The sequence below is a fragment of the Ruditapes philippinarum genome, unplaced genomic scaffold, assembly GCF_026571515.1.
Source record: "Ruditapes philippinarum isolate M1 unplaced genomic scaffold, ASM2657151v2 ctg2319_1_1_1_1, whole genome shotgun sequence".
NCBI classification, from domain to species: Eukaryota; Metazoa; Mollusca; class Bivalvia; order Venerida; family Veneridae; genus Ruditapes; species Ruditapes philippinarum.
This window is the reverse complement of record NW_026851975.1, coordinates 25,448-53,341: the sequence shown is the minus strand read 5'-3', so window position 1 is coordinate 53,341 and position 27,894 is coordinate 25,448. Positions and strand designations below refer to the sequence as shown.

The 27,894-nt window shown below is 33.9% G+C and overlaps 1 protein-coding gene across 2 annotated transcripts in view; it reads left to right on the top strand.

Annotated features, from left to right (window-relative positions):
* LOC132744430 (uncharacterized) overlaps positions 1-27,713 on the top strand; it is a 54,661-nt gene extending 26,948 nt beyond the window's left edge. Inside the window, exons 3-14 of one of the 2 annotated variants that reach the window (XM_060733144.1) lie at positions 10,510-10,622; positions 12,042-12,100; positions 16,502-16,806; positions 17,022-17,123; positions 18,337-19,602; positions 20,548-22,133; positions 22,603-22,670; positions 23,159-23,313; positions 24,045-25,505; positions 25,783-25,967; positions 27,129-27,196; positions 27,536-27,713. In XM_060733144.1, the coding sequence (XP_060589127.1) occupies positions 10,510-10,622; positions 12,042-12,100; positions 16,502-16,806; positions 17,022-17,123; positions 18,337-19,602; positions 20,548-22,133; positions 22,603-22,670; positions 23,159-23,313; positions 24,045-25,505; positions 25,783-25,967; positions 27,129-27,196; positions 27,536-27,698 (5,531 nt within the window). In that variant the 3' untranslated portion in view covers positions 27,699-27,713. The remainder of the gene's footprint in view (positions 1-10,509; positions 10,623-12,041; positions 12,101-16,501; positions 16,807-17,021; positions 17,124-18,336; positions 19,603-20,547; positions 22,134-22,602; positions 22,671-23,158; positions 23,314-24,044; positions 25,506-25,782; positions 25,968-27,128; positions 27,197-27,535) is intronic. The other variant, XM_060733151.1, reaches the window with a different exon arrangement.
* The last annotated feature ends 181 nt before the right edge of the window (positions 27,714-27,894 follow it).

Sequence of the window (27,894 nt, the reverse complement as noted above, 5' to 3'; positions counted from 1 at the left end):
GGTACATTTCAAAAGCTTCTTAAATACACAAAAATCAGATCTTATCAATGAAATATCCCATTCATGATTTAAGGTGTAGTAATTACCTGTGTCAGCCAATATTTTTTGTCCCCATTTGTACAAAAAAACTCCCTGTAGTACACTATCGTAAATAGCGAACATTATTGATACAGACAAATAATTTCAACGATTTTCAAATTGGATGTAATTGGTTAAATTGGAAAGCAGACAGAACGCTAAAAATCTGCAGATATCTCGCTGTATTGAAGGCACATTTATGTATTTTTATATTATTCAAATTATATTCAAGATTGAGATAATTTATATCCGTTTTATGTCGTATTTATGGTCATATTTTAATTTCATAAACATAAAAAATGTCGGTTCTCGCGTTAAGTGTTCAAGTATTTTACATAACTTCTGTCACACGGTGTATAGTTGTAATATTAAAGTTACAATGATATTAGAGAGCGACTAATATTTAATAAAAAATCATCTCGAAATTGTTGCTTGCACATGACTAAGAAAGCCAGCGCTAGAACCTCAGTTGAGGAAGTGTTAGGTAAAAAGACCTAGAGTTAAATACCGTGAGACATGTTTACCTTTCCTGTATATACAAAGGATTTTTTTTATTTCGGAGGCTGAATGGGCCTTTAAGATAAAACACTTATTTTTCGTACATGCCATTAAATGAGGATGAAGAAGAATGTACTCGGGCACAAAATATAGTTAAACCAATGTTGAAATTTAAAGAAAATTAACATGAATCTGGATGCATGCTGCTTTAAACAAACACTATGAATATTTTAGTATAAACATTATTACGTCACCGTAATGTTCATATTACTAATAGAATAAATCTGACATTATAAATGCAGTCCCGAATTTGCAACTTTTTCAATTCTTCCCCATTTGACGTTAATTAAGCAGTCACTGTATAATTTTAAATAATGAAAGTTTTTAATGTTCGTATTTTAAGATGACAGCTAGAAATAAAACAAGGACACGAATAAAATGTAGGTTTTACGTGCCAGTTTATTGTTTTGCTACATCAGCAGAATTAGATACAGCCCAACCTCGTTTATTCGAAGTACCGGGGACTGAAAATTTAATTCGAATAATCGATGAGTTCGAATAATCGAAATCCGAATATTGTGATAGACGAAAACTACTTCACTTTGTCAAATCGAAGCAAAGGTACCGTATATAACACACGCGTGTCCTGCAATCAATCGAGAAAAATAAATACAATATTCAATGTGGCTCACTGCCGTGATCTGGAGTGAAAATCACCGCCGCCGCCGCCGCAACCACCAAACCATGATGGCTAATACATTCTTCCCTATACACAGTAAAACCGTTTTTATAGTTTCATTATAGGTGCCATTATCTTTGTCTGCCAATACAATATTACCTCTTGAGACCTCCGTGATCGAGCGGTTAAGTTCGTAAACCATACATCACTTGTCCCTGACCGATGTGGGCTCAAATCTCTTCAAAGACCTTTGGATTCTATCATGTGAGGATTCTATTCAGCAAGCTAACGGACGGTCGGTGGTTCAGCTCAGGTGCCCACTCGTGCCTGTAATAATCTACCAGTCACCGTACGTATGACCTTTGAAGTGTGTATGTGACTTAACATCTTATAACAACAAACATATTATCGTGTTGTTTTTTTTTCGTTATCAAGAAAAGATTAAATGCTATAATTTATTCGTATACATACATTTACAAGTTTTTTCTTTGAAAACGACCTTCAATGATTTGTTTAGTAAGAAAGCAAAACCGCAAAAGAAATTCTTTTTTTTTTTATAGAATTTGTATGGAACGCCAAAAGTGCATTAGATTGAGTATACATTAATTTGCTCTCTGATTCATCATTCTACTCGAACTCGCACCAAGATGTCTTATTTACTAAAATCAATTCACCTATTGACTATAGTGTATATGGTCTTGTGGGGCAACTGGTGTACCATGTTAAACTATCGAATATTCGGTCAATTTCTACGTTGAACATTATTTATAATCATGACAGAATACACATTGTTTTACCCGTGACACTTGACCCGGTGTTATCTTTATAACAGCTCAAGTACTTGTAACCCCATGTTACACAACATGGTTCAACTTCACTTGAAGTACCATCATATCATAAAAATTTAATTGAAGGACACTTCATAAAATGGGAAGAGAGAAGATATAATCCCTGATAAAATATCATCATTTCCCTACTTCCCTGTATTTTACTGGTACATAGCGATTTAAACAGTTAAATAAATATATACCCCCGCCCCCTGAACTCTAGGCCTTAGTGCATTCAACGTTTAACATTTTGAACCGTGAAGGGGTACAAATATCATCAAATACATCGTCTGCATCTAATCACCTCGTCGACAATCCAGATACAATTTGCTAATTAAAACCAATAGACGAAAAGTGTTTCATCGCAAATGCAAAGATTGCAGAGACAAAATTTAAATGATATTATTCGGTAGGTTTTATGACTCGTTTTTCAAGACATTCTAACTGAATGTTTTATTTGCTTTCTCACGATGGCTTGTATATCGTTTTCGGTTAATTTAGCGACATCTGACCATTCAAACCTTCACGTGAAGATCAAGGACTTATTATTACCCAGCATGCATTTTACAAAACATGGTAGCTAAAAACAGGACCTTGATTCATCATGACTGAACCTAAATTACAAAGGTGTTCCAAAAAACCAAATACCTCCGCGGTGAAGAGCTCTTTATATGGGATTAGATTTCCTCATTAATGAATATATTGTCAAAATTAATGATAGTCAATCGCATGGGTAAAGCTCGTTTAGGTTTTACTCAGGTTTCAAGCATATATGGTAGGAATTGACAGGCATTTTATTAGAGTTTCTCTCTTTAATTGTGCCATATAAAATAACAAATCTTTTCTTATCTTCTTGTATCAAAGCTCACGTTGAATCAAATGATAAAATATCATTCAGACGTTGAGTTAAAAGGCTGTAGGGGAACTTTTAAAAAACATCTTAAAGGCCACTCGACTGAATGTTTGAAACGGAAACAAAAGCCCCCATCGCTAAAATTGGCATGTCGAATACCGGAACCTCTTGCGCATGTACCGGAAGTTGAAATCTGTACGTTTTCTGTCAACTGTTGGTCAATCACCATTACTAACAGTCTATCTTTAGAAATATATAGTTCATTCAGCTCAACTTGACAATTCACTAATAGTTTCGAAAATTGTAGAAAGGTAGAATAACGACACTTAACATTCAGCCACTCTGCCCCTTCCTTTTTAAATCGTTTGCTGTTTACTTATAAGCCTCTACTATTACTTAAATTTGTTTGATAATCTTTTGTCATCCTTCTAATTACTTTTAACGGTATATTTGCTATAATTTATTCTATACCTACTCTATCAGTTATATGTTATAGAATTCCATATGGAAATACTATAGATTTTCCCCTACCAAGGACAGCATTGATTTGAAGAAACATTAAATATTTATACACTGCTTAGAGGTCTTGCGAATATGAAAAAGTGATATATTTACTCACTTCGATTGTTTCGAATGTCAATATGTTTGTTAAAGAGGTGAATTCATTTACCATTCTTACATGACATTTGTTTTCCCTTCCACAGCCGCATCGATTCAATATGTACTACTCTATTACAAGTAGAAATATACACACATGATTTTCAGACGATATTCTGGAAGCGGCAATGTGGTGGAATAAGGGTATTCATTATTTTGTGTCTAAAACCGTGACATATTTTGCTGTTCCCTGTTCTATAAGTTCAATTCGCTACAATTTTTTTATTCAAAGAGATTTATTTTTATATGGCTTTCATTTTTTGAACTATTGTGATTTATTTACTATTTGTGATTATCATATTGCTTATTCAAATTATCGTTATACGACGCGGAAACACTCATGAAAATTGCTATCGTTAAAGCATGAAGAATAAACATTAAACTGGGCTCGAACTTTTTTCTCTTTTTTTTTTTCGTAAATTCATTTACTTTTGGTGAATGCAGGAGGCGTACATTTTGTCTGTGATTATAGAAAAGTCAAATGTTTAATAGCAAAGAAGAAAAAAAATAGTTGAGACATGGGGTGTTTGAAGTATTTTCCATTGACATGTTGCATTATGTTTAAATGTTACAATGGCTTTGAGGGTTATTGTATATTTCGTTATGTTTTCTTTGAACAACAATAAAGACAGTCCAGACCAGAACAGCTACCGACAAGTCCAGGTTCGACAAGACATGATACCGACCAGGTCAGATGCCGACCAGATCAGAAGATCAGATGCCAACCAAATCAGATACCGACCAGACCAGACTCGACCAGACCAGTTACCGACCAGACCGCGCTCGTCAGACCAGATACAGACCAGACAAGGCTCGGCCAGACCAGTTACCGAACTGACCAGGCTCGGCCAGGCAAGAAATCGACCAGACAAGGCTCGGCCAGGCTAGAAATCGACCAGACCAGGCTCGGCCAGACTAGATACTGACCAGACCAGACAAGGCTCGGCCAGGCGAGAAATCGACCAGACTAGACTCGGCCAGAGCAGATACCGACCAGACCAGGCTCGGCAGACAAGAAACCGACCAGACAAGGGTCGGCCAGACCAGATACCGACTAGACAATAGTCAACCAGACCAGTTACCGACTATACCAGGCTCGCCCAGACAAGAAACCAACCAGACGACAAGAAACCGACCAGACCAGATACTGACTACCTCGGCGTCTTGTCGGGTTACAATTTGTTAAACAGTCATGAATCTTTGCGAAAACGTGATTTATATAAGATTAAAGATAAAAGTAAGTCGACAACTTTGTAGCAGATGACAATCTTCCCAGCATGTGAATCGTTAATATACGGTTCATAGGTAAATGCATATGATACATTTAAATAACGATCAACGGTGCTTTTTAGAAAACCTAAAAAATAAAAATGTGACAGTGTTACTAATTAAATCTGTCTGGACTTTTGAAATTTTACAATCTTCACATCTTTATATAGACTTAAAAATTTAAAATTTTGAATTTCGTTGTGTCACTTGTCATAATTTATAAACACAATTACATTTAAAATTTTAAAATTTTACCTAAAAATTATGTTTTCCTTCAAAACGCCGGTAGATATTACAACTAAAGCGAAAATTACAAGCAAAATTATAATGGTTTTTGCCAGAATATGTACTTAAATTGCATAATGTTTTTGGTGTAAAATTATAATTCATAATTATTTAACATGTACCAGCGCTTAGAAAACGCCTGTAAACAAAATTTTATAAATTTGACACGAGGAAAATTTTATAAGCGAAATGAGGAAAATTTTGTAATTGCCTAATACATTTAAAGTACACCTATCCTCCGCTGAATTTAGAATATTCTATTAATATTTAAGAGGTGTTTATTTTTAATCTTAGATGGTAACATCCTCTACACATGTGACCAGTGCGGACCAAGTCCTGCCTCCATGTCTTATAATGGTATGCAATCAGTACATATTTTAAAATTTCACCCAGAAATGATAAATGGTTTTGTCCAGAATGAAAGATGTACAAGTCCATTTTACATATTTTAGCGTTGTGAGGGTTAAAATGCTAGTTTTTTTGTATGGATGTTTGTGATGCATGTTTATTTATAGCCCATATTGGCGACTTAATCCAAAAGACTCTTAGTACATACTTTTTGGCCAAGTGAAACAAAAATACTCCATATTTATCTGGAGAAACAAGTGCCGATTGGAACCTCGTTTTTCAAAGTCTTATCCGCAACGCGGGATTGAACTCGCGTCCTTTCGTGTCTTTCCGTTGACAGAGTTAACCGCCCTTTACTGTCAAATATGTAATGAAACCAAAATTTATATAATTTCATCATACATCAATCAGGGATGGTTTTTTTTCATTCTTTAAATCAAAACCAAAGCGATAGATCAGAAACAAAGACTTGTGTTCTTTTCATGGGACATTTTTGTGGTTTCATAGCCCATGAAAGTAGAAGATGACGTGTAATTTAACTTGTCGGGTTTTCAACTTCAAATTCATGATAATGACATAAAGCATGATGCGAGCAGACGACACTCCAGACAGATGCACGCGATGACCCTTTTTTTCTTTTCATTTTTAGAACAATCATGAATCAGACTTCCCTGGGATGAAATTACATCTTGTTACATATACCTCATGCAGACTTAACCATAATGCAATTTTATACACTCTTTTGAAGTTTGCGCGGCCTTAGTCTATAGTTTTTATTCATTGTGCAATTATAAATTTTCCATTCTAAATTTTTGCTGAGCACAGCATTATTTTTTTCTATAGACCTAAAACGAGAGGACTTGAATATCACAACGTATTTATTTTGCACACGGTCCAAAAATATAAGGAAACATTGTTTAATTGAAACATTGCAACGTTTCAGGCATTCGAAATGGCAATAAACTGAAAAATAACAACACAACAAAAAATATCAACACCAACAAAAACAACAACTTATTGGACAGTATAACGTCTTGGTAAAAGGTAGATACTCATAGTTTACCTTTTAACAGTTTAAGTTGTTTTTCAACGAGAAAAATCAGTTCACCCTGATTCAATTTTAAAAAGGAGAATGAAAAAAAATCCTAAATCCTCTTTCACACTTTAAACGTGACAAATGACTTGATTGTAAACTGTTGTATTTGACTGCTTTTTGACTAGAAGTCGCGTATCACATGCTGATGTATTTCTTATGCATAGTTTGTTTTGTCGTTTTGCGGGGCTTTACTGCAAAAAATACAAAAAAGTTAACCGCATTTTCGTAATTTCTAGCATTTCGCCTTTTTCTGCACCGTTACCATCACCCCCCCCTACCCCTCCCCTACTGGGTCGCAGATTTGTATTTGTCGCGATCAAAGATTACATCGATGCACCGGTACATAATACCATTGACTCAACCAAATATCTTTCCCGTTTCACTCCTAAATAGAATAAAAAAGATAATTTTATCTACGGATAAACTTTTGAACACTGAGTCATACGCCTTAAAATGACATTTACACCTCATGCTGGGCGCACCAGGGACCATGAAAATGTTGTCTTTCATCCATGTGTGTTTACCTAGTAATTACGGAAGTTTTTCCTCAAGTTTGTGCCAGTTACCACTTCACGAGTGTCTAACCCTATTAAGCTAATTTTGTTCGGGTTGAACAGGATACGCTAGAACCTGTAGCTACTATAATGAGTTGTTTTAGCCTTTTCCCGTGTTTTCGTATCTAATGTTCTAATGTTTTTGTTTCTGGCTACTTATCATGTGATGTAATTGTTAAACAGATGGATAGTGTTTTTTTTTGTCTGCAGCATAAATTATTCGGTTGAAGGTCACTTTGCTATCGAGCTGTTGTGCAAACTGTTGGTTATATGTTAAAAGTTTTAGGTTATATGCTAAAACTTTTAACATATACCAGACAGTGTACATATAGAATGTTATATACATGTATATGGTAGATCTTATTTTAGTACATGGGTACGCCTTTTTTCCAAACTGAAATTATGATCGTTCAACTAAATTTATAACACAATTATATCATAACTGTTTCCGTGTTCTTTTAACAAAGTGATTTAGAATCTCAGTTTATTTTCCGTGTAAAAAATGCGGCTTTTTTTCGGAATCTTCCTTCGCCTTGATTTTGTAAACGTATATAAACATGGTTTATAATAAATATTTCTTGTCTAAGATCTTAGGAGCGTAATTAAATATACGATATTAGGAACGTTGTCATGTCAAATGACGTCATATATGACGTCAGTCAAACGACTGACCGAAGCAATGTACATCTAAGAATAATCGTCACGTATCTATAGCATTTTCTTTGAGCATGCATTACTGTGCATACCGGGGTATCATAATCAAACATTGTTCATGTAATAATGAACACTTAAACCAATACCAAAAAGTGCAGAAATATTTCTTAAATGAAATTATTTCAAGTTATATTTTGTAATTTGAAAGTAGACGTTAATGCCCTTTTAGGTAAGAATACATCATGAGAAAGATGTCCCGCCTTATTTTCTTAACACCATGATTTTAATGATGACATCTTGCGGCATCTTTTTGATACAAACTAATTTCGTCAACTTTAAACTTTTGACCGTGTTTTACTGATTTTTGTTTGAGATAGACGTCTGGTTTTGATGTAGATTTTGAAGCCCCCTTTATTTATATAAAGAAAATTATATACCATACCACCATACTTTTTTATCTTTAAAAGAAATTACGAAACTTATTAATTATTTACCATACAACATATTATTATTAAGATTTAGAAGAATACACGAAACTTCACATTATGTTTTATATAAGGCGTGGACCTAGTACTTGAAACTATTTTATGTATTTAATGTACATGTCATTTTTAGCTCGACTATTCGATAAGAATAAGTAGAGCTATTGCAGTCACCCGAGCGTCGGCGTCGGCGTCGGCGTCGGCGTAACCACTTATGTTAAAGTTTTTGTAATAGTTCAAATATTTTCAAAGTCCATTGACATATGGCTTTGAAACTTTGCACACTTGTTCACCATCATGACCCCAACCTGTAGACAGGAGGAGGTAACTCTATCAAGCATTTTGACAGAATTATGCCCCTTTTTCGACTTAGAATTTACGTTAAAGTTTTTGTAATAGTTCAAATATTTTCAAAGTCCATTGACATATGGCTTTGAAACTTTGCACACTTGTTCACCATCATGACCCAACCTGTAGACAGGAGGAGGTAACTCTATCAAGCATTTTGACAGAATTATGCCCCTTTTTCGACTTAGAATTTACGTTAAAGTTTTTGTAATAGTTCAAATATTTTCAAAGTCCATTGACATATGGCTTTGAAACTTTGCACAACTTGTTCAACATCATGACCCCAACCTGTAAACAGGAGGAGGTAACTGTATCAAGCATTTTGACAGAATTATGCCCCTTTTTCGACTTAGAATTTACGTAAAAGTTTTTGTAATAGTTCAAATATTTTCAAAGTCCATTGACATATGGCTTTGAAACTTTGCACACTTGTTCAACATCATGACCCCAATCTCTAAACAGTAGGAGGTAACTCTATCAAGCATTTTGACAGAATTATGCCCCTTTTTCGACTTAGAATTTACGTTAAAGTTTTTGTAATAGTTCAAATATTTTCAAAGTCCATTGACATATGGCTTTGAAACTTTGCACACTTGTTCACCATCATGACCCCAACCTGTAAACAGGAGGAGGTACCTGTATCAAGCATTTTTTTTACTATCAAGCACTAAGAATAGTCGAGCGTTGCTGTCCTACCGACAGCTCTTGTGTTTATCATCATTTTTTATTTTCTATTCGCTGAAGAATAAATCCACAACATGAAAAAATCAGCTAATAAATTAAAGTAAAGCTAGCATGACAATAAATAATGTCGTAAACTTGTATTTTATTTGTCTTATTTACAAGACAATAAATGTTCAACCATTGACACGTTGATTTTGACGTTGTAAATCCTAACGTTAATTTTTCCGTCTGCTGTTTGTTTACATAGATGAGGCAAAGTTTGACACTTTCACGAGGTTAAGTGACGGAAAGCATCGATAATTGCTGCCACATTGACAATAAATAAATCAGTGATTATTATAGCGTCCAGTCATTAGTAGCCTGTGCATATCCGAAATATATTACAGTTTGTGCCGCGCTTGTTTCCGGAAGTGGTACGGCTCTAACATGGCAATTAGATAATGCTTGATTAAGGTCAAGCTGCTGTGTCAATTTTCCCATTGAGAAATGGTCCCTTGACCTACCTTAAAATATTGAGTTTTTACGCTAAAGGTTAAATGCCTGACACATAAAAATGATATTATCATAAAAGTTCCCCCCCCCCCTCTTTGTCATGGAACATTAATAGGTAATACAAGAAACGTTCCTGCCAATTAAGTTTCATCAGCATTGGGCTGGAATATGTTATAGAATATCCTTCAAATTAATAGAAATTATTGAATAATGATAACAGCGAAGGCTCTCAACATTGATTGATTGATCGATTGATTGACTATTTCTCAGTATATCGGTATAACTTTAACGATGTCGTCTTTCTACCTTGATTGATTGATTGATTGACTGATTGATTGATAATTTTTTCAGCATATCGGTGTAACAACAACAGTTTAATATTTCTATATAAATTGATTGATTGATCGATTAATTAATTGATTGATTGATATATTTTTTTTTGCATATCGGTATAACAATAACAGTTTAATCTTTCTACATATCAGATTGATTAATTGATTGATTGATTATTTTTCAGCATACTGGCATAACAATAACAGTTTAGTCTTACTAAATTGATCGATCGGATAATTGATTGATCGATATATTTTTTTCTGCATATCGGTATAACAATAACAGTTTAGTATTTCTACATTTATTGATCGATTGATTGATTGATAAATTTATTTATTTAGTTAATTAAATAATTTGATTTATTATTTTCAGCATTACATGATTCCTTCTTTGGATCAACGTATATATATAAAGACTGGCAAGATGAATACTCAGACCTCACGAGTGCAGAGAGTAGGTCCCTCGCAACGAATCTCACGAAATGGGTAAGTCAAAATATGTAAGCCTCCAACGAAACCCCCTTTCCCTCCTAACCCCCTTTCCCACGCAACGAATCTCACAAAATGGGTAAGTCAAAATATGGTAACCTCCAACGAAACCCCCTTTCCCTCCTAACCCCCTTTCCCTCGCAACGAATCTCACAAAATGGGTAAGTCAAAATGTGTAAACCCCCTACGAAACCCCCTTTTCCTTGCAAGCTCCTTTATCTCGCAGCAACGAATCTCACGAAATGAGTAAGACAAAATATGTAAACCCCCAACGAAACCCCCTTTTCCTCACAACCCCCTTTCTCGCGCATCGACGAATCTCACGAAATAGATAGGACAAAATATTTAAACCCAAAACGAAATCCCCTTTCTCTCGCAACCAATTTCACGAAAATGGTTTGTCAAAATCCGCAATACTCAAAACTAAATCCACTTACTCTCGCAACCTCTCTCACGAAATGGGTAAGTCAAAATATGTTAACTCCAACAAAACTCCCTCTCACTCGCAACCAATCTCACGAAATGGGTGAGTCAAAAAATGTAAAAAATGTAAAAACCAAATAAAACCCCTTTTCCTCGTAATCTCACAAAAAGGGTAATTCAAAATTAGTAAACCACCAAATGAATCCCATTTCCCTCGAAATCTCACGAAATGGGTAATTCAAAATCTGTAAACTCCAACAAAACCCCCTTTCTCTGGCAACCAATCTCACGAAATGGTTAATTCAAAATATGTAAACCCCCAACGAAATCACCTTTCCCTCGCAACCAATCTCACGAAATGGGTAATTCAAAATTTGTAACCCCAAACGAAATCCCCTTTTCACTCGCAACGAATCTCACGAAACGGGTAAGTCAAAGTCGGTAAACCCCAAACTCTCGCAACAAATCTCACTCAGTTGCTTGCCCAGAATTCTCTTCTTTAACTTATTTTACTCAACACGTCTTTCGTAACAAATCTGAATCTTTTGCTGCGAGAATTATGTCTATAAGAGACACGCTTCGGATAGGTTTTAAGAATTTTCTTAGTGACCTTTTATAAATTAAGATAATATATAAATTTGATATTAGCAGATATGTAGATACCGTTTGAAAGTAAAATGTTAACAGATTTTCAATTAAAATAATGTAGCAGAACCAGTTTTTCGTCATTTGCATATTTATGTAAGGAGTTCTTTCCAAAAAAAATAATTTAACATTTATTTTAAATTGGAATTGTGCATATTTTCACATGCAGCCATAGACAAATGTATAAGCTAACAGAAAGTGTAATATTTTACTGCATTTTGATATCTGGTTAATAAGTTGTACTTGCTACAAGTGTTAAGTTTAGCTAGCATGCCTGCTAGGAAGTTGCCTATCTCTGTCACCTATGTCACCTCATAGTAATATAATCATCTCAATTTATCATTTCAGTTGGAGTGTGCGTTTAACGACACTGATTTTACGGCAACAGTTACTATAACCGGTTTTCGGTAAGAACCACTTCACCTTATTTGTAAACTTATATGATTTAAATGACTAGCTGTCACAGCCGTGTCATCCCAATCAACAAATTGAACTTTGCACTTTATTGTCTTTAAAAACCCATCACGACATACTGATTTTTAGATGACCTTATCTTGTGTAGTGATGTTGCTCAGAAATGCTATCACATTTGATTTCTCAAAAACTGATTTTTAGCTCGACTTTTCTATGAAAAGGGGAGCTATCCTACTCGCCCCGGCGTCGGCGTCGGCGTCGGCGTTAGCGTTAGCGTTGGCGTCACACCTTGGTTAAGTTTTTCGTACCACCCCACTTTATTTCAGAAGTATTACAAGTATGGCTTTGAAACTTACCATACTTGTTCACCATCATAACCTCCATCTACAGACAAGAGTACATAACTCTGTCAAGGTTTTTGACAGAATTATGGCCCTTTTTTGACTTAGAAAGTGTATTGAGCTTGGTTAAGTTTTTTGTACCACCTCACTTTATTTCAAAACCATTGGAGGTATTGCTTTGAAACTGACCATACTTGTTTACCATCACGACCTTCATCAACAGACAAGAGGACATAACTCTGTCAAGGTTTTTGACAGAATTATGCCCCTTTTTGACTTAGAAAAATACATTGAATATGGGTAAAATCCACTTATTGCCTTAACCCTTTGAGATATTGCTTTGAAACTTTTAATGCTATTTCACATCATTACCCCATCTGTACGCAAGAGAAGGTAACTCTGTCAAGGATTTGTTTTAAAAATTAAGGCCTTTTATCGACTTAGAATCTTGGTTAAGTTTTTTGTACCACCTCACTTTATTTCAAAACCATTGGAGGTATTGCTTTGAAACTGACCATACTTGTTTACCATCACGACCTTCATCAACAGACAAGAGGACATAACTCTGTCAAGGTTTTTGACAGAATTATGCCCCTTTTTGACTTAGAAAATACATTGAATATGGGTAAAATCCACTTATTGCCTTAACCCTTTGAGATATTGCTTTTGAAACTTTTAATGCTATTTCACATCATTACCCCCATCTGTACGCAAGAGAAGGTAACTCTGTCAAGGATTTGTTTTAAAAAATTAAGGCCTTTTATCGACTTAGAATCTTGGTTAAGTTTTTAGTACCAGTCCACTTTTTGACTGAACTGTTTGAGATATTAATTTGAAAGTTGGAATACTTGTTTACAATCATGATTCCCAAACATGTCCAGGAGAAGGTAATTCTGTCAAAGATTTTATTTGAATTATGGCCCTTAACTGCCAATGTTTTGTATTATAGGCAAGCACTAAAAAAGTCGAGCGCGCTGTCTTACGGACAGCTCTTGTTTGAACTATCGTCTGCTTTTGTTGCTCATGTTGCTCAGTTGACAATTGGTTATAAGATAGTGAATAAGTAGTTTGTATTGAAGTCAAAAATAATACTTTGTTTACACTAATCTTTGCTACCTTTGCGATACATTGCTGTATCTTCAGCGACACTTTCTTCATTTGTTAAACATCCAGCATCCTCTAAATCTGTTATTAAAACATAGTTAAAATATAAAACACATGTTTGACATTTCAAGATAATTTGAAAGTCTGATTTTTTGAGGCATAATGTGCCTTTAAGTTAATATAACAGTTTACAAAGCAACTGGCACGCAAATTATTATACATATACTGTTATATTGAAATGAAATTTGTAAACTTTTACGTTCAGGACAAGTTTCGTGAATGCAAAACGTTTCAAAGTAAGAAAAACAAAACGACCACCCAAATAAGAAAATAATGATATAAATAAGATAAAATAATAAAAAGGAATAAAATTAAAATCTAAACAAAAATTATGTTTCCAATCATATTCATTATGGATGCAAGTGTGCACATTTGTATTAGCAACATTAATTCGTTGTGGGTCTTTAACTTTATAGAAACAAAAAGGTGTATAAAATAGAAAATTTATTACCACTATTTCAGATGGTTACGCCTTATTAAAGTACGTAATAAAACTGTAAATTTAATTAATGTATGTACATGTTTTTATAAATATATTTATACGCCGAATAAAGACTGTTAATGGTTTGAAAATTCCATCTTTCACATAAAAGTAATATAAAATTATATATAAAATGTTATCAAACACGACTTAATACATTTTTATGTATACTTTATTACGTTTATTTTATCTTAACCCGGTTTGAGTATATTTTACCTAAACCCGGTTTGGGAATATTTTATCCGAACCCGGTTTAGGTATACTTTAGCCAAGCCAGTGAAACCGTTTGTTTTAATAAAATTAAATAACAGACCTTGGTTTGAATCAAGTTAAGAAAACAAATATGAAAAATTCATACAAATTTTTTTTTTTTACCAAAAATAATTGTTGCGACTGTCCTGCATAAGGGTCCTTACAAAGTAATATCCTTGCCCCTGTACTTACAGAATCATTAATGGTTGAACTGTCATGCCATGCAAGTTTCAGAAATATGTTAACTTATTAATTTCCTTTATTGTTTTTCTATAAAAAACAGATTTTTTTTTCTAATTATTTTTTCTTGAAAACATCAAATGTTTTTTTGTTGTTATTTTATAAATCTATAAAACACAGAAAGTTTTTTTTATTGTTTTCGCAATACAACAAGTAATTATTTTTTTCTTAATATTTTTTTTCCTGTACGATACAAAATCCTTGGATGTTAATATATTTTTCATTTACATTTTTGTTTCTATACATTTATTTGAGTTCGTTTTGTTTTATCCATACTGTCAAATTTATCGATATGTATTACATAAGTCGGACGTACTAGCTCCTCAATCATCTCTTGTGTAATTTGTAAATTCAACCGTTCCATGTTTATACTTATGATATATTTCTTATAAGAGGGTATTCAATTTGCATAGAGAACATTTTAATTATGCGTGGTTGGAAAATGGCTCAATTTCATAACATATTTCATAATAGAGAAATCTTTAATTATGCGTGGTTGAGAAAGAGCCCAATTTTCAAAACACGTTTCATAATAGCTGAGCTATAAATCAGAACATCTAGTTTAACTGAGCCTACATTTGTAGCTCAGTCATCCCAGAAAACTGTCTTATTTACTTACATTTTTGATGATTTATAAACATAAATGACTGCAAGGGTGGGTAATCACGAATACACTGTACGATTTAATTTATGACTGAATATATTCCATGACAAAACTTATATTGAAGTTGATTTTAGAAATTTTAATGTGAAAATAAATGAAATAGAGCGTTCATCTTTCGTTTGAAGATGATGGTAATTATTAATTCACGAATAAATTTGAATTTCAAAATGTCGTCTGCTGTAAGTGTTAAACATTGAGATTTATATCAGTGTTGTGGATCATAGATATTTCACTGATTTTCTACATACAAATTGTAATGCGGATTGAAACCAGATTTCTTAATATTGAAATTTATAGATTGAAAAGAATAAAGCTATTTATTATAATATTATACTTATAAATGAAATATTGAGAAATATTGATGAAATAAAATGCGTTTTTTTCCATTTTCCTTATTGTCACTGTAAAAGTTTATTTTTCACTGCAGTGAAAGATATTTTTCGTATTTCTTCTATTTTGAACCGAAAATGTAACTTTTTTTTCTTAAAGAAAAAAACAATACATATTTTCATCTTTTGGTATAACAAATATCATATTTATTTAAGTTTCATACCACTTGATGAAAATAAATCCTTTACTTGAATATCCATCATATATCATTTATATAATGACCCTGAACTTTATCGCACGTAACGACAAATTGTAATTTGATAAGAAATGGCTTTTATGTTTCTTTTATAAATAAGACGGTGTCAGTTATCGTTTTCAAGGAAAAATAAAAGTTTATCTCTATCAGGGTCTAGGTAAAAATATTTTATCCATTCCGCCCCTCTAAAGTTTTATAAATGTATATATTTTAAACAACTTGGTTTAGAATTGCATGTCTACAGAGGAGCCTAGAATATCAACTTTGTAAAAATGTACCTAATTCTTAGGAAAAGTAAAAAGATTCAGAATTCAAGTAAAAACTTACATGTTAGGTGCGAAAAATGACTGATTTTTACAGTATTTTATCACAATCTTTCTACAGCGTGACTAACGCAGTAAGGGCTATTTTTGTATATTTTGACCTCTTCTTTTTTGTACTTTACGTGGATTATGAGTGCTGTTTGCGATGCGTAAATTACCTTCTTTGATCATTTAACAATATTTTACTTATTACATCTTCAAAATGTTCATGAAATTTTGCATGCTGCTTAAAAACGGACCTTTGCAATTTTAAAGCGTTTTATTATAAGGGAGACAAATCATGTCACATAAGTTATTTATTTTCTATAGAGTTACTGACCTTTACTTTATGATTTTGTTTCAGGCAAGGATCAGTAATAGCAGACTTTGATATAGATACTAGCAAATATTTAACGGTCTCAGACCTAGAAACATTTTTAAGTGAATTACAAAACATGACCAGTAAAGACGGGTATATGAATATAACAGTGTTTGATTTAACCGGTGACACCCCAACACCGACAACCCAAACACCCACGAGCGTTACATCATCATCAGCTACACCTTCGTCATCAATGGTATCAATGACGTCATCAGCGATGTCACCTGAAACGTCTTCTATTACAGCGTCTTCATCGACTTCGGCGTCGTTTACAGCTTCAGATTCAGGTAATTATATGCCGACGACGTTAAATAAGCAAACATTTTCATTCTTTTGAGTGACATAGTTTTAAATAGTATACTAAACATTTTTTTTCAGACAATTTTGTTTCATATCATCAGAATAAAAGCTGCTGTTAAAAGTATGATTTGGATAAAGAAAGAAGAAAGCAGAATTGTTTTAATCTAACATTTATATAAAGGGTTTTCCTTTGTCTTTTCAGTGACTTCTAATTATACATCAAAATCTGTTATGACGTCAACCAGTGTACAGGTTACGTCATCAAGTGTTATGGCGTCATTTTCCGATTATGTAACGTCAGATGGTAATTACCGTTACTGTTTATGCTTCCATCTAGAATATGTTAGTTCTAATAATAGAACCGCTTTCAGATAGAAATATTGTACGTTATAGCCTTTCTTTTTTCTGTAAATATTTCTCACTGGAGCATATAGATCTAGAACAACTTAAGGGAAACAAAAGTGAAACAACAAATGTGCCAGATTATTTTGCTTATCAGTCACAACGGAAAGTTTCGAGGTCAATATACATTACATTTAACTATTCACGTTTTCAGTTGAATTCATTTTAATCTATTCTTCAATAGATTTGCATAAAATAAATGTAAAATATAAACCTTTTCAAAATTTATTTCTGAAAAAATCTCCGTTATCATGAAAGTTGCACTTAATTTGCTCAATATCATCCGCAACAACAACAGCACTGCATACGCCGTTAATTTAGCCAATGCACCTGACACTTAGATAAAGTTACTTGCATTATTTTGCAAAACGCACAACCAACTATCATGGAAAAAGGAATGCATATTATTAACTATGAACTGTTTGCTTAAAGGTTCTCCAACACAAGTTTTTTGTCCTTCTACTATTATAGATTGGTCTATTGGTTATAAAGTACAGCTTTTCCTTGTTTCTTATTTTGCTTTTTGTTAAAATCAAATGTTTGCTTCCTGTTTGCATTAAAGAGATATACCCGAACTCGTCACATGTTGGTTTCCCCCATCTTATACCGGGGTTCACGGATTAACAGTTACAACTTGATAAGTTTATATCTACAATTAATGTAACGCGTGGATCACAGTTTTGAGAATGGTAGTTCGCCATTAAACTATGTAAATGTAAAAGATTTCACTTTTGCCTCAGGATCATTTGGGCATAACCAACATTTGCCGAGTTCCGAATTACATCTTGATTAGGTTCATTGCATTGGTTAGGAAACTACCCGCCTATATGACTGAAATACTGTTGGGAAAAGGCGTAAAATGAAACAAACAAACAAACATTGCATTGATTAATGTTATTTGCTTAGATTATTTCTATCCATTTAGATTTTCTTTATATATTTGCTTATATTTGCTTTGCTTTGCATGGTGAAAGTAGTCTTTCTTTATATTCATATATGATTATTTATATAAACATTGCTTTATCAGCTTTTACTGTGCACTTTTACATGTTTTACCAATTTGTGCAATGGTGTAGGCTAACAAATAAGACTGAATGTTCATTCACATATTTCAGTTATAAGTGAACCATCCACGGCTTCTATAACTTCACCAACGTCTTCGATATTATCCAGTAGATCTACACATAGTGTAGTGATAGTGTCATCTTTAATAGAGAATCCATCTAGCTCAAACTTTTCTTTAGCACCCTCGTCGACATCTATAGAAACCCACTTCACTACTTCATCCTCGGACATTTTAAGCTTTGCACAATTTTCAACCTCGATGTCATCATTACCAAGCGTGAGCTCATTAGATGTGACGTCATCTGCTTCAGTATCAAGGGCCGAGTTATCTTCGTCTATAAAACCAGTCCAGTTATCCAGTTCAGCTTTACCGATGAATGGAAGCTCATATTTATCTTCCTCAGTAGCATCGAGTCATGTAACAACAGCTGGAATGACGTCATCAGTAGCTTTTTCGTCGTCTCAAGTAGTAGGACAATCTTCATTACATGCAATTGTCTCTTCACCATCGTCATCGATAGTGCAAGCTTCATTCTTAGAGACATCTGAGACAAGTGTCTATTCGTCAAGTACCGACCCAATATCTTCAACTTCAGTTGTTTCATATGTACCTTCCACTATCAATACAGCGATGCCTAGGTCATCATCTTCTTTGGAAATCTTTTCTTCTTCATCACAATTAGTATCCTCAGTAGATGTTAGTTCAACAGCACAGTCTTTATCTTCAACAGCCGGACTATCTTCAGTCACTACAACACCTTCTTCAGCGCCAGCATTGTTGTCTTCATCCAGCTTAAGCTCAAAGATACTCCCTACCTCGTCATCTTTGTTCATATCATCACTAACTAACGGCAGTGAGTCTTCCATTGTTGTAGATAAAACGTCTTCGTACAATAAAATAACGTCTAGCCACGAATCTGTGCCTTCAACGATATCTTCAAGGTTTCATTCGTCCTCAGAAATGTCGTCAGTTATATCTACGGCCCTAGACTCAGCTTCAACATTAGAATTACCAAGATCTTCTACTTCGTTGTCATCATCGGATATGTATAATACAGGTACACGTTCCTTAATGACGTCAACATTTACTGACGCATCTTCCCCATCTTCTACATATGTGACGTCATCCTTTATGGAGACACCGGCCAACCGTACTTCTTCTCTGACGTTGTCTTTGACTGATGTAACATCTTCCTTGTTGCCTTCATCGTCATCATTTGATTTCAGCGGTTTTCAATCAGTGTCGACTCATTCATTAGCATCAACCTCTTCAGTAGATAAAGAATTAGAAGTATCTCCTACGTGGGCGACAGCAGGTATTTTGATGAAGATTGTATTTATTTTTCTGTTTATCAGTGTTACCTGGCTATCACTTATCCATAGATGTGAAGCTTTAGTTTTTTTCAGAGTGTTTGATCCAATAAAATACATTTATGCACCGATAAAAAAAAACACAAAATCATTTCATTTGTAACAGTGCTTTGATTCTTTTAGTATGCTTTTTACTTTCTTTTTCGCACGTTTTGTTTGCTGTGAATTATTTGAGCCTATTTCTTAACGCTAACCATTTATTTATCTTTTAATTTCGCTTGCTAATGTTGTTAACTTATATTATATAAAATATGATAGCCTGAAATATATCTAACATATTGATATTCCAAAAGAGAAAACAAAGATTTGCTCAATTTTTATATGAATAGTGGGACTAACCTACTCACCCAGGTGTCACGTTCGGCGTTATAATGTAGTGAATGTTTTACATACATCTTCTAGTTCTATATCGTATCTCATCTACCACTGGCAGTATTTGCATATTACTTCCTACATGTTTTTGAGGTCATAAAATGAGGTCCATACAACTAGCATGATTTTTTCTTTTCAAGAAAGATTACCCTTTGTGAATTTAACTTTAACTTGTTTATTAATTTTTTGGTTAAAGTATTGCGTGCATCATTAGTCTTCAGAATATCTTTAGATATTCAATTGAAAACTTACTATTAATGTCTTAGGTTTCATTGTTTACTACCCATTAGTCTGGCATCGGTTTTATGTGATTAATTTATTAATTTCTCCCAATAAGTCAATTTTGAATGAAACTTAACCCGTTATGAATTTTGAAAATTACCGGAACACTTTCTAAGAGGTGTAATATTTCAATATGCTTTCCTTTAATGTAAGGTTTCTTTTGTTGATTAGTTTGATTTTGTTATTCGTTATGTTTTAGCACACGTTGTCAAAAATGTTTGCGTCATTCATTTCAGTGACATCAACGCCTGTTGGAACTTCAACACCTGTTTTAACGTCTGACGACATGAATACATCTGTACAATCATCAACGCATATGATGTCATCTCAATCGTCAATGACATCATCAATGATACCGACTTTGTCTTCAGAAATGACATCCTCAGTGGTTCCATCCTCGTCTGTAAAAGATTCTATGTCTTCAGTTCCATCGTCATCGGCGGGAATGACCTCGGAATTGGTAACATCATCTTCAGTAGAATCATCGTCTTCAATGGAAATGGGCTCATCAGTGCTTCAATCTTCATATGAAAAAACAAAATCATCAACGGTTCCTTCCTCGTCTGTACAAATGACGTCATCAGTGCAATCTTCTGTGCCTGTAGAAATAACATCATCTACGATAATATCAACGTCTGTACAAATGACATCGGAAATGGCACAATCTTCTTCTGTGGAAATGACGTCATCATTGGAACCTTCTTCGTCTGTTGAAATGACGTCATCAGTAGTACCTTCGTCATCTGCCTCCTCTGTTGAAATGACAACATCAAAAGAAACTTCTTCGTCTGTAGAAATGACGTCATCAAAAGTACATATTTCATCTATAGAAATAACGTCAACAATAAAACCTTCTTCGTCTGTAGAAATTAAGTCATCAATAGAACCTTCTTCGTCTGTAGACATGACGTCATCAATGGTACAATCTTCCTCGGTAGAGATGACATCACAAATGATCACATCTTCATATGAACAACAAATGTCGTCAATGCAACAATCGTCGTCAGTGGTAGAAATTACATCTTCTCTGGTACCCACATCGTCCGAACAGATGACTTCGTCAAGAGAAGCATCTTCACCTATAGAAATGACGACGTCAATGGTACAATCGTCATCAGTAAAAATGACATCATCTCTTGAACCATCATCTTCGATTGATATGATATCATCTGAAATACAATCCACCTCAATGACATCGTCAATGGTATCTTCTTCGTCCGTAGTTATGACCTCGTCTGTTATACCGTCATCATCGGTTGAAACTACGTCATCCGTGTTACAGTCTTCATCTGTAGAAATAACGACGTCCATTGTACCGTCTTCTTCGTCATCTGTACAACTGTCCTCATCTGAAGAAATAACACCATCTTCATCTATGGAAATAACATCTTCGATGGTGCCGTCTTCATCGGCAGAAATGACATCGTCAATTGAACCGTCATCTTCAATACAAATAAGTTATACAACAGTAACATCGTCGTCAGTAGATATTACGTCATCTGTGCGACCGTCTTCCTCAATAGAAATGACGTCATCTATGCGACCATCTTCCTCAATAGAAATGACGTCGTCAGTTTTACCGACATCTTCAGAAAGTATGACGTCATCAATTCAGTATCCATCCGTTACCTCTTTAATGACGTCACCATCTCCATCGTCAACAGTTACGACCACGTCATCAGTTACAACCACAACAACTGCCCCAGTTAGAACTGTTCAAGTCAGTGGAAGAATGAGACTTGTGTCCGGTGTTTGGAATGAAGACCTAAGAGACAAGACTTCACCCAGTTATCTCATGATGAGGGAAGAGTTCAGTAATACGGTAATTGTGAACATTATTTATAACTCATAAGTTAAGAAAAAAAGGTTCAGGCTAAAATGGTCTCGTTGCCGTCATCGTTATCGTCGTCATGCAAATACTTTTAATGTAACCCAAACAATTTATAAGGTATCAATGCGTAATTAAGAATATTTTATCATCAAAAATAGATGCAGTTGTATGATGTATATTCTGTTAAACGACTCACTTTGACAGCAGCAACTTTTATGACGTTACTTTCTCTTTATTCTGAACACCATTTGATTATATTTCAATGCACTTGAATATCAATTTAAACAGTTCTTTTAATATTGCCTCTTACAGTTTTATGCACTCATTTCAATGTCTTTGATTCACTGTACATGAGAAGGCTGTATTTTTTCTATTTGATTTATTAGCTTATTCCGAGTTTTAAACCCCTGATAATAATTGATATCAATAAAGAAAAGCTCATTTTCAATGTTCGTTGCAGATGCAAATTGTCTTTGCAAGAAGCGACTTTCAATCTACCTTCATTGGCTTGGACAATGTTGAATTCACGTAAGTACAATATACTCACTTTATTATTGAAAATTGTTATAGTAGAAATGTTTTCATCTTTTCACTTGTTTTTTTTTTAAATTAAAATGACTATCTATAAAGAATGACTGCTATGACACAGTAAGACTTGTAAAAATATTCATATTTTATGACTACTATTTTGTTATAATTTTAATTCCGAAAGAGTATCATTTAAAAGATGTCAATGGTTTTTACTCGTTCTGTACTTATTTTTCGGTTTCGTTCTTTTTTAAATAGATACATCAAGAAACAATTACAATGAAATAAATAAATAAATAAATAAACAAATAAAAAAATAAATAAATAAATAAAAAAATAAATAAAAAAATAAATAACTTAAAAAAAAAAAAAAAAAAAAAAAAAAAACAACACAATAAATAAATAAAAAATCACTGATATTTCCTAAAAATCTGATAAATTAAAAAAAAAACAACAAAAAAACAAAATATTTGATTCTATACATTTAGGCCTGGCAGTGTAGTTGCCAGTTATACAGCCGGGTTTATAGAGGATCCCAAGTCACCGGTCGAGTCTAATGATGTTACTAGAGTTATCAGGTCGGCAGCTGAGAGCAATTCTTTCGGAAACTTTACTGTTGATAAAGACAGTATAACAAATGAAGGTAGGTTAATGATTAACCTAGAAAAAACATCATTGCTAATATCATTAATAATTATAATCATTATTATCAATTAATTATTATCATTATTATCATAAAGTTTAATTATGATCATCATAATAATCATTATTATCTTTTCCTACTTCTCCTCCCTCCCTCCCTGCCTCCCTCCCTCATCATCATCATCATCATTATCATCTTCATCATCATCATCATCATCATCATCATCATCATCATTATCATTATTATCATAGAATTTAATTATTATCATTATGATAATCATTACTTTGTATGTCATGTACGATCTTAATCTTTGACCCCAACAGCAATGCAATAAGTGATCGTTATAATTTTGAAATACAAAAATACAAGCTTTTGATGACATTCAGTGCGAAGCTTGAACAGTCTGACGTCACGAAGCCTCATATTTGCTTCTTTGAAATAAAGAAGTTGATTCATTTCCGTGTTATGTTGTTTTTTTTGTATTGTCTCTTTTAATAACCTGAGGGTTTGGTTCCACGACAATTCATTGTTTATGTATTTGATAGATATATTTGCAAATCTATTTTATCGTCTTTACATATTGCTAACACTAATATGCCCGTATTTCATACGTATACAGTATCGTATCATGATTTCATGTTTTACAGTACTTTGTCCTATTACACCTTTCCTTAACTTGGCTATTTGTTCATGCTTTGCAGTATTTATTGTGTATGTTGTATGTTTTACAGTGCTCCCGGATACAACAGTTAGTCCAACTGTTTCGTCGTCCACTATGACGATGACTTCATCCTCTATGACATCATCCACCATAGTAGATTCAACATCATCAACAGCAACTAGCGTTGAAAAGACAACATCTGTTTTAGACACCACTTCAGTTTTACCAAGTTCCTCAGTTGAACAGTCATTGACTCCATCAAGTTCTGTTATTCCAACTTCGTCAGTTACACCATCAAGTTCTGCTATAATAACTTCGTCCGTTGAACAATCAGTCGATCAAACAAGTTCTGTAATACCAACTTCCTCTGTTAAACAATCAGTTACTCCGTCAAGTTCTGTTATACCAACTTCGTCAGTTGAACAATCAGTAACTCCGTCAAGTTCTGTTATACCAACATCGTCCGTTGAACAATCAGTCGCTCCAACAAGTTCTATAATACCAACTTCATCCGTTGAACAATCAGTAACTCCGTCAAGTTCTGTTATACCAACTTCTTCCATTGAACAATCAGTCGATCCCACAAGTTCTGTAATAATTACTTCATCTTTTGAACAATCAGTCGCTCCGTCAAGTTCTGCCATACCAACTTCATCTGTGGAACAATCAGTCGCTCCCACAAGTCCTGTAATACCAAGTTCGTCAGTTGCACAATCAGTAACTCCGTCAAGTTCTGCAATACCAACATCGTCGGTTGACATGTCAGTCAGTCCTTCCAGTTCTGTTTCACCAACTTCGTCCGTTGAACAATCAGAAACCACATCAAGTTCTGTAGTACTAACTTCTTCTATGGAACAATCAATATCTCCGTCAAGTACTTTGTTTTCAACAACCACATATGTCTCGGACACACTATCAATGATGTCGTCTATGGTGCCCTCAACTTCATCACAAGAATCTTCTATATTTTTAACGACCTCATTACTTCCGTCTACAAGTGCAGAATATTCAACATCAACAATGACCTCGTATGTTGAAGAAACATCAACTGTTCCAACAAGCTCATCTGTGACTACTTCATCCATAGAATCATCTGTCATTTCTCCATCATCTTCAGAAGTAGAACCAACATCATCGGTTATATATTCTTCCCCAGTTTTGACATCTTTATCTACAGTTGAAGCAACATCTTCCTTGTTAGAAACTTCTGTTCTGTTATCCACAACACTAGTAGAATCTTCGTCGTCAGTTGCACCAACTTCAGTAACTGATACATCATTCACTTCAATTGCACCATCTTCATCTATGTTTAGTTCTGAAGTCATAGAATCGTCTTCAGTGTTTATGACGTCTTCTGTCTCACAACCAACATCGTCCGAATCAACAATATTGATGGAAAGTAGTTCGTCTGTTTTAACAACCTCCTACGTTGAGTCATCTTCAGTAATGGCGTCATCATCAGTTATGACGTCACCTTTAACAACAACTCCGTATGTGACGTCAGTCATTCAATCGTCTTTTACAGCAACAGGTAAGTCTAATGATTCTAAAGGTTATATGAAGTTTGATTGTAAACATTATTTATATATTTGAATGTCCTTTTTTTTTAAAATTGTATATTCCAATCCAAGTCTTTTTTAACATCAAAGATAATGGAAAGGAACGTATCAATAATACAAACACTCTTATATTATGTTCCACAACGTTTGGCTTTTTTTTCCCGTTAGCCCTATAGTAGCCACTTTATTTTGTATATTTAGTACTGGTTCATTATTGTAGGAAAACATTTTTTTCTATTCTGTTTATAGAAACAAGTATGATTGTTACCCCGACACCAACATCCACTGCTATGCCGACAAGCTCAGTTATACCAGTTCAAAGAGTAAAAGTGGATGGAAGACTAAGACTCACAGGCGGGGCGATATGGAGCGATGATTTGAAGAACAAAACTTCGGATGAGTACCTGATGTTGGTAGATGGTTTGGATAAAGCGGTATGTGAAAACCCTTACACAAGTTTACAAATATAACGTTTTCACTTTAGTATCAGATATTTAAGATTATTTCTGTACATAAACTAATTCAGCTAAGTTAATATTTACACATTTATGTTTATAAATACTAAGCTTACTGATGTGTTTATACATGTATTGCAATATATGGTGATTCATTATAAGATTTTTACACTGACTGCTGGTACAGACGGGAATATAGCTCGAGGGTAACTGCAAAAGGCGGTAACGAGGCTCTGCCATCAGCGTAATACTTAATATAAACACAAGCAATCTGCACGATATTATATATAAACACACGCTACCATCATTATATGAAGTATAAACGGACACCTTCAGCATGATACTAAAAATAAACACACGCTATCAGCATGATTAAATATAAACACACACAGTCAGCATGAAAATAAATATGAACGAACGCGATCAGCATGATACTAAATATAAAGACACGCTATCAGCATGATACTAAATATAAACACACGCTATCAGCATGATTCTAAACATAAACGAACACTATCTGCATGATACTAAATATAAACACGCAATCACAATGATACTAAATATAAACACAGGCTATCAGCATGATGCTAAAAATAAAAACGCCATCAGCATGATAAAATATAAAATAGAGAAAATAAGAATCCCTAAAGAAAGCCCAACACGTCAAAATTAAAAATGTTGCAGGTTCATGGACGGTACTGTCAAGTGCAAACCACCGTCCACACACGCTAAATGACACACGCTAAACACACGCTATCAGAATACCAAATATAAACACACACTGTCAAAATGATACTTAACATCTGCATGATACTAAATATAAACAAGCAATTACAATGATACTAAATTTAAATACACGCTATCTGCATGATACTAAATAAAAACACACGCTATCAGCATGATACTAAATAAAAACGCACGCTATCAGCATGATACTAAATAAAAACGCACGCAATCAGCATGATACTAAATAAAAACGTACGCAATCTCAGCATGATACTAAATATAAATACGCACAATCAGCATGATCCTAGATAGAAACAAACGCAATCGGAAATATTCTAAATATAGACACACGCAATCAGAATGATACTAAATATAAACACACATACTAACATTGGTTGTATGACAATATTTCAGATGGGAGAAGTTTTCATGGAAAGTGGCTTAGACGTTGACTTCATTGGTTTCGAAAACATTGCTTTCACGTAAGTTTTCGAAGCACCTTTTTCCCCCTTTTCTCTCTCTCTGAAATTATAAAATCCATTTGTCTATACATGTTCAAATATAGAAAATTAATTTTCATAGAAATAAAATTACTTAAAAAATTACATGAAATGTCCTGTTATGGCAAAAATCGACATCTTTTGAAGTGACAGAAAACCTCGCTTTTTATCATATAAAAACGGATGATATTGCTTTCCGTTTGTATAGAAATAAGTTGATTCATTTATACTTCACGATTAGAGAGAGAAATAATAAAAGTGTGATTTAATTTGCTGCTAGTTATGAACATATTTAAACTCAGATAGAAATCTTTTTTACAGAGAGGGAAGTGTAGTTGCAACATACACTGCTGAAATTGACGTTTTCGCCGGTGAGGTTCTGACGTCAGAAGATGTCAGTGACGTCTTTAGAGATGCAGCTATCAGCGGGACGTTTGGCAGCTTCACAGTTGACCCAGATAGCATCGATAATACTGGTAGATAAAATATTTTGTGTAGCTCTATAAAGATTTTATCATGTACCAACTCTATAAACTTTTTATCATGTACCAACTCTTTAAACTTTTTATCATGTACCAACTCAATAAACTTTTTATCGTGTTCCAACATTTTTTAAAATACTTGTATATCTTTATTGAACTTGTTAGTATTGCCCTCGGTTGATTTTGTAAATGGTATAC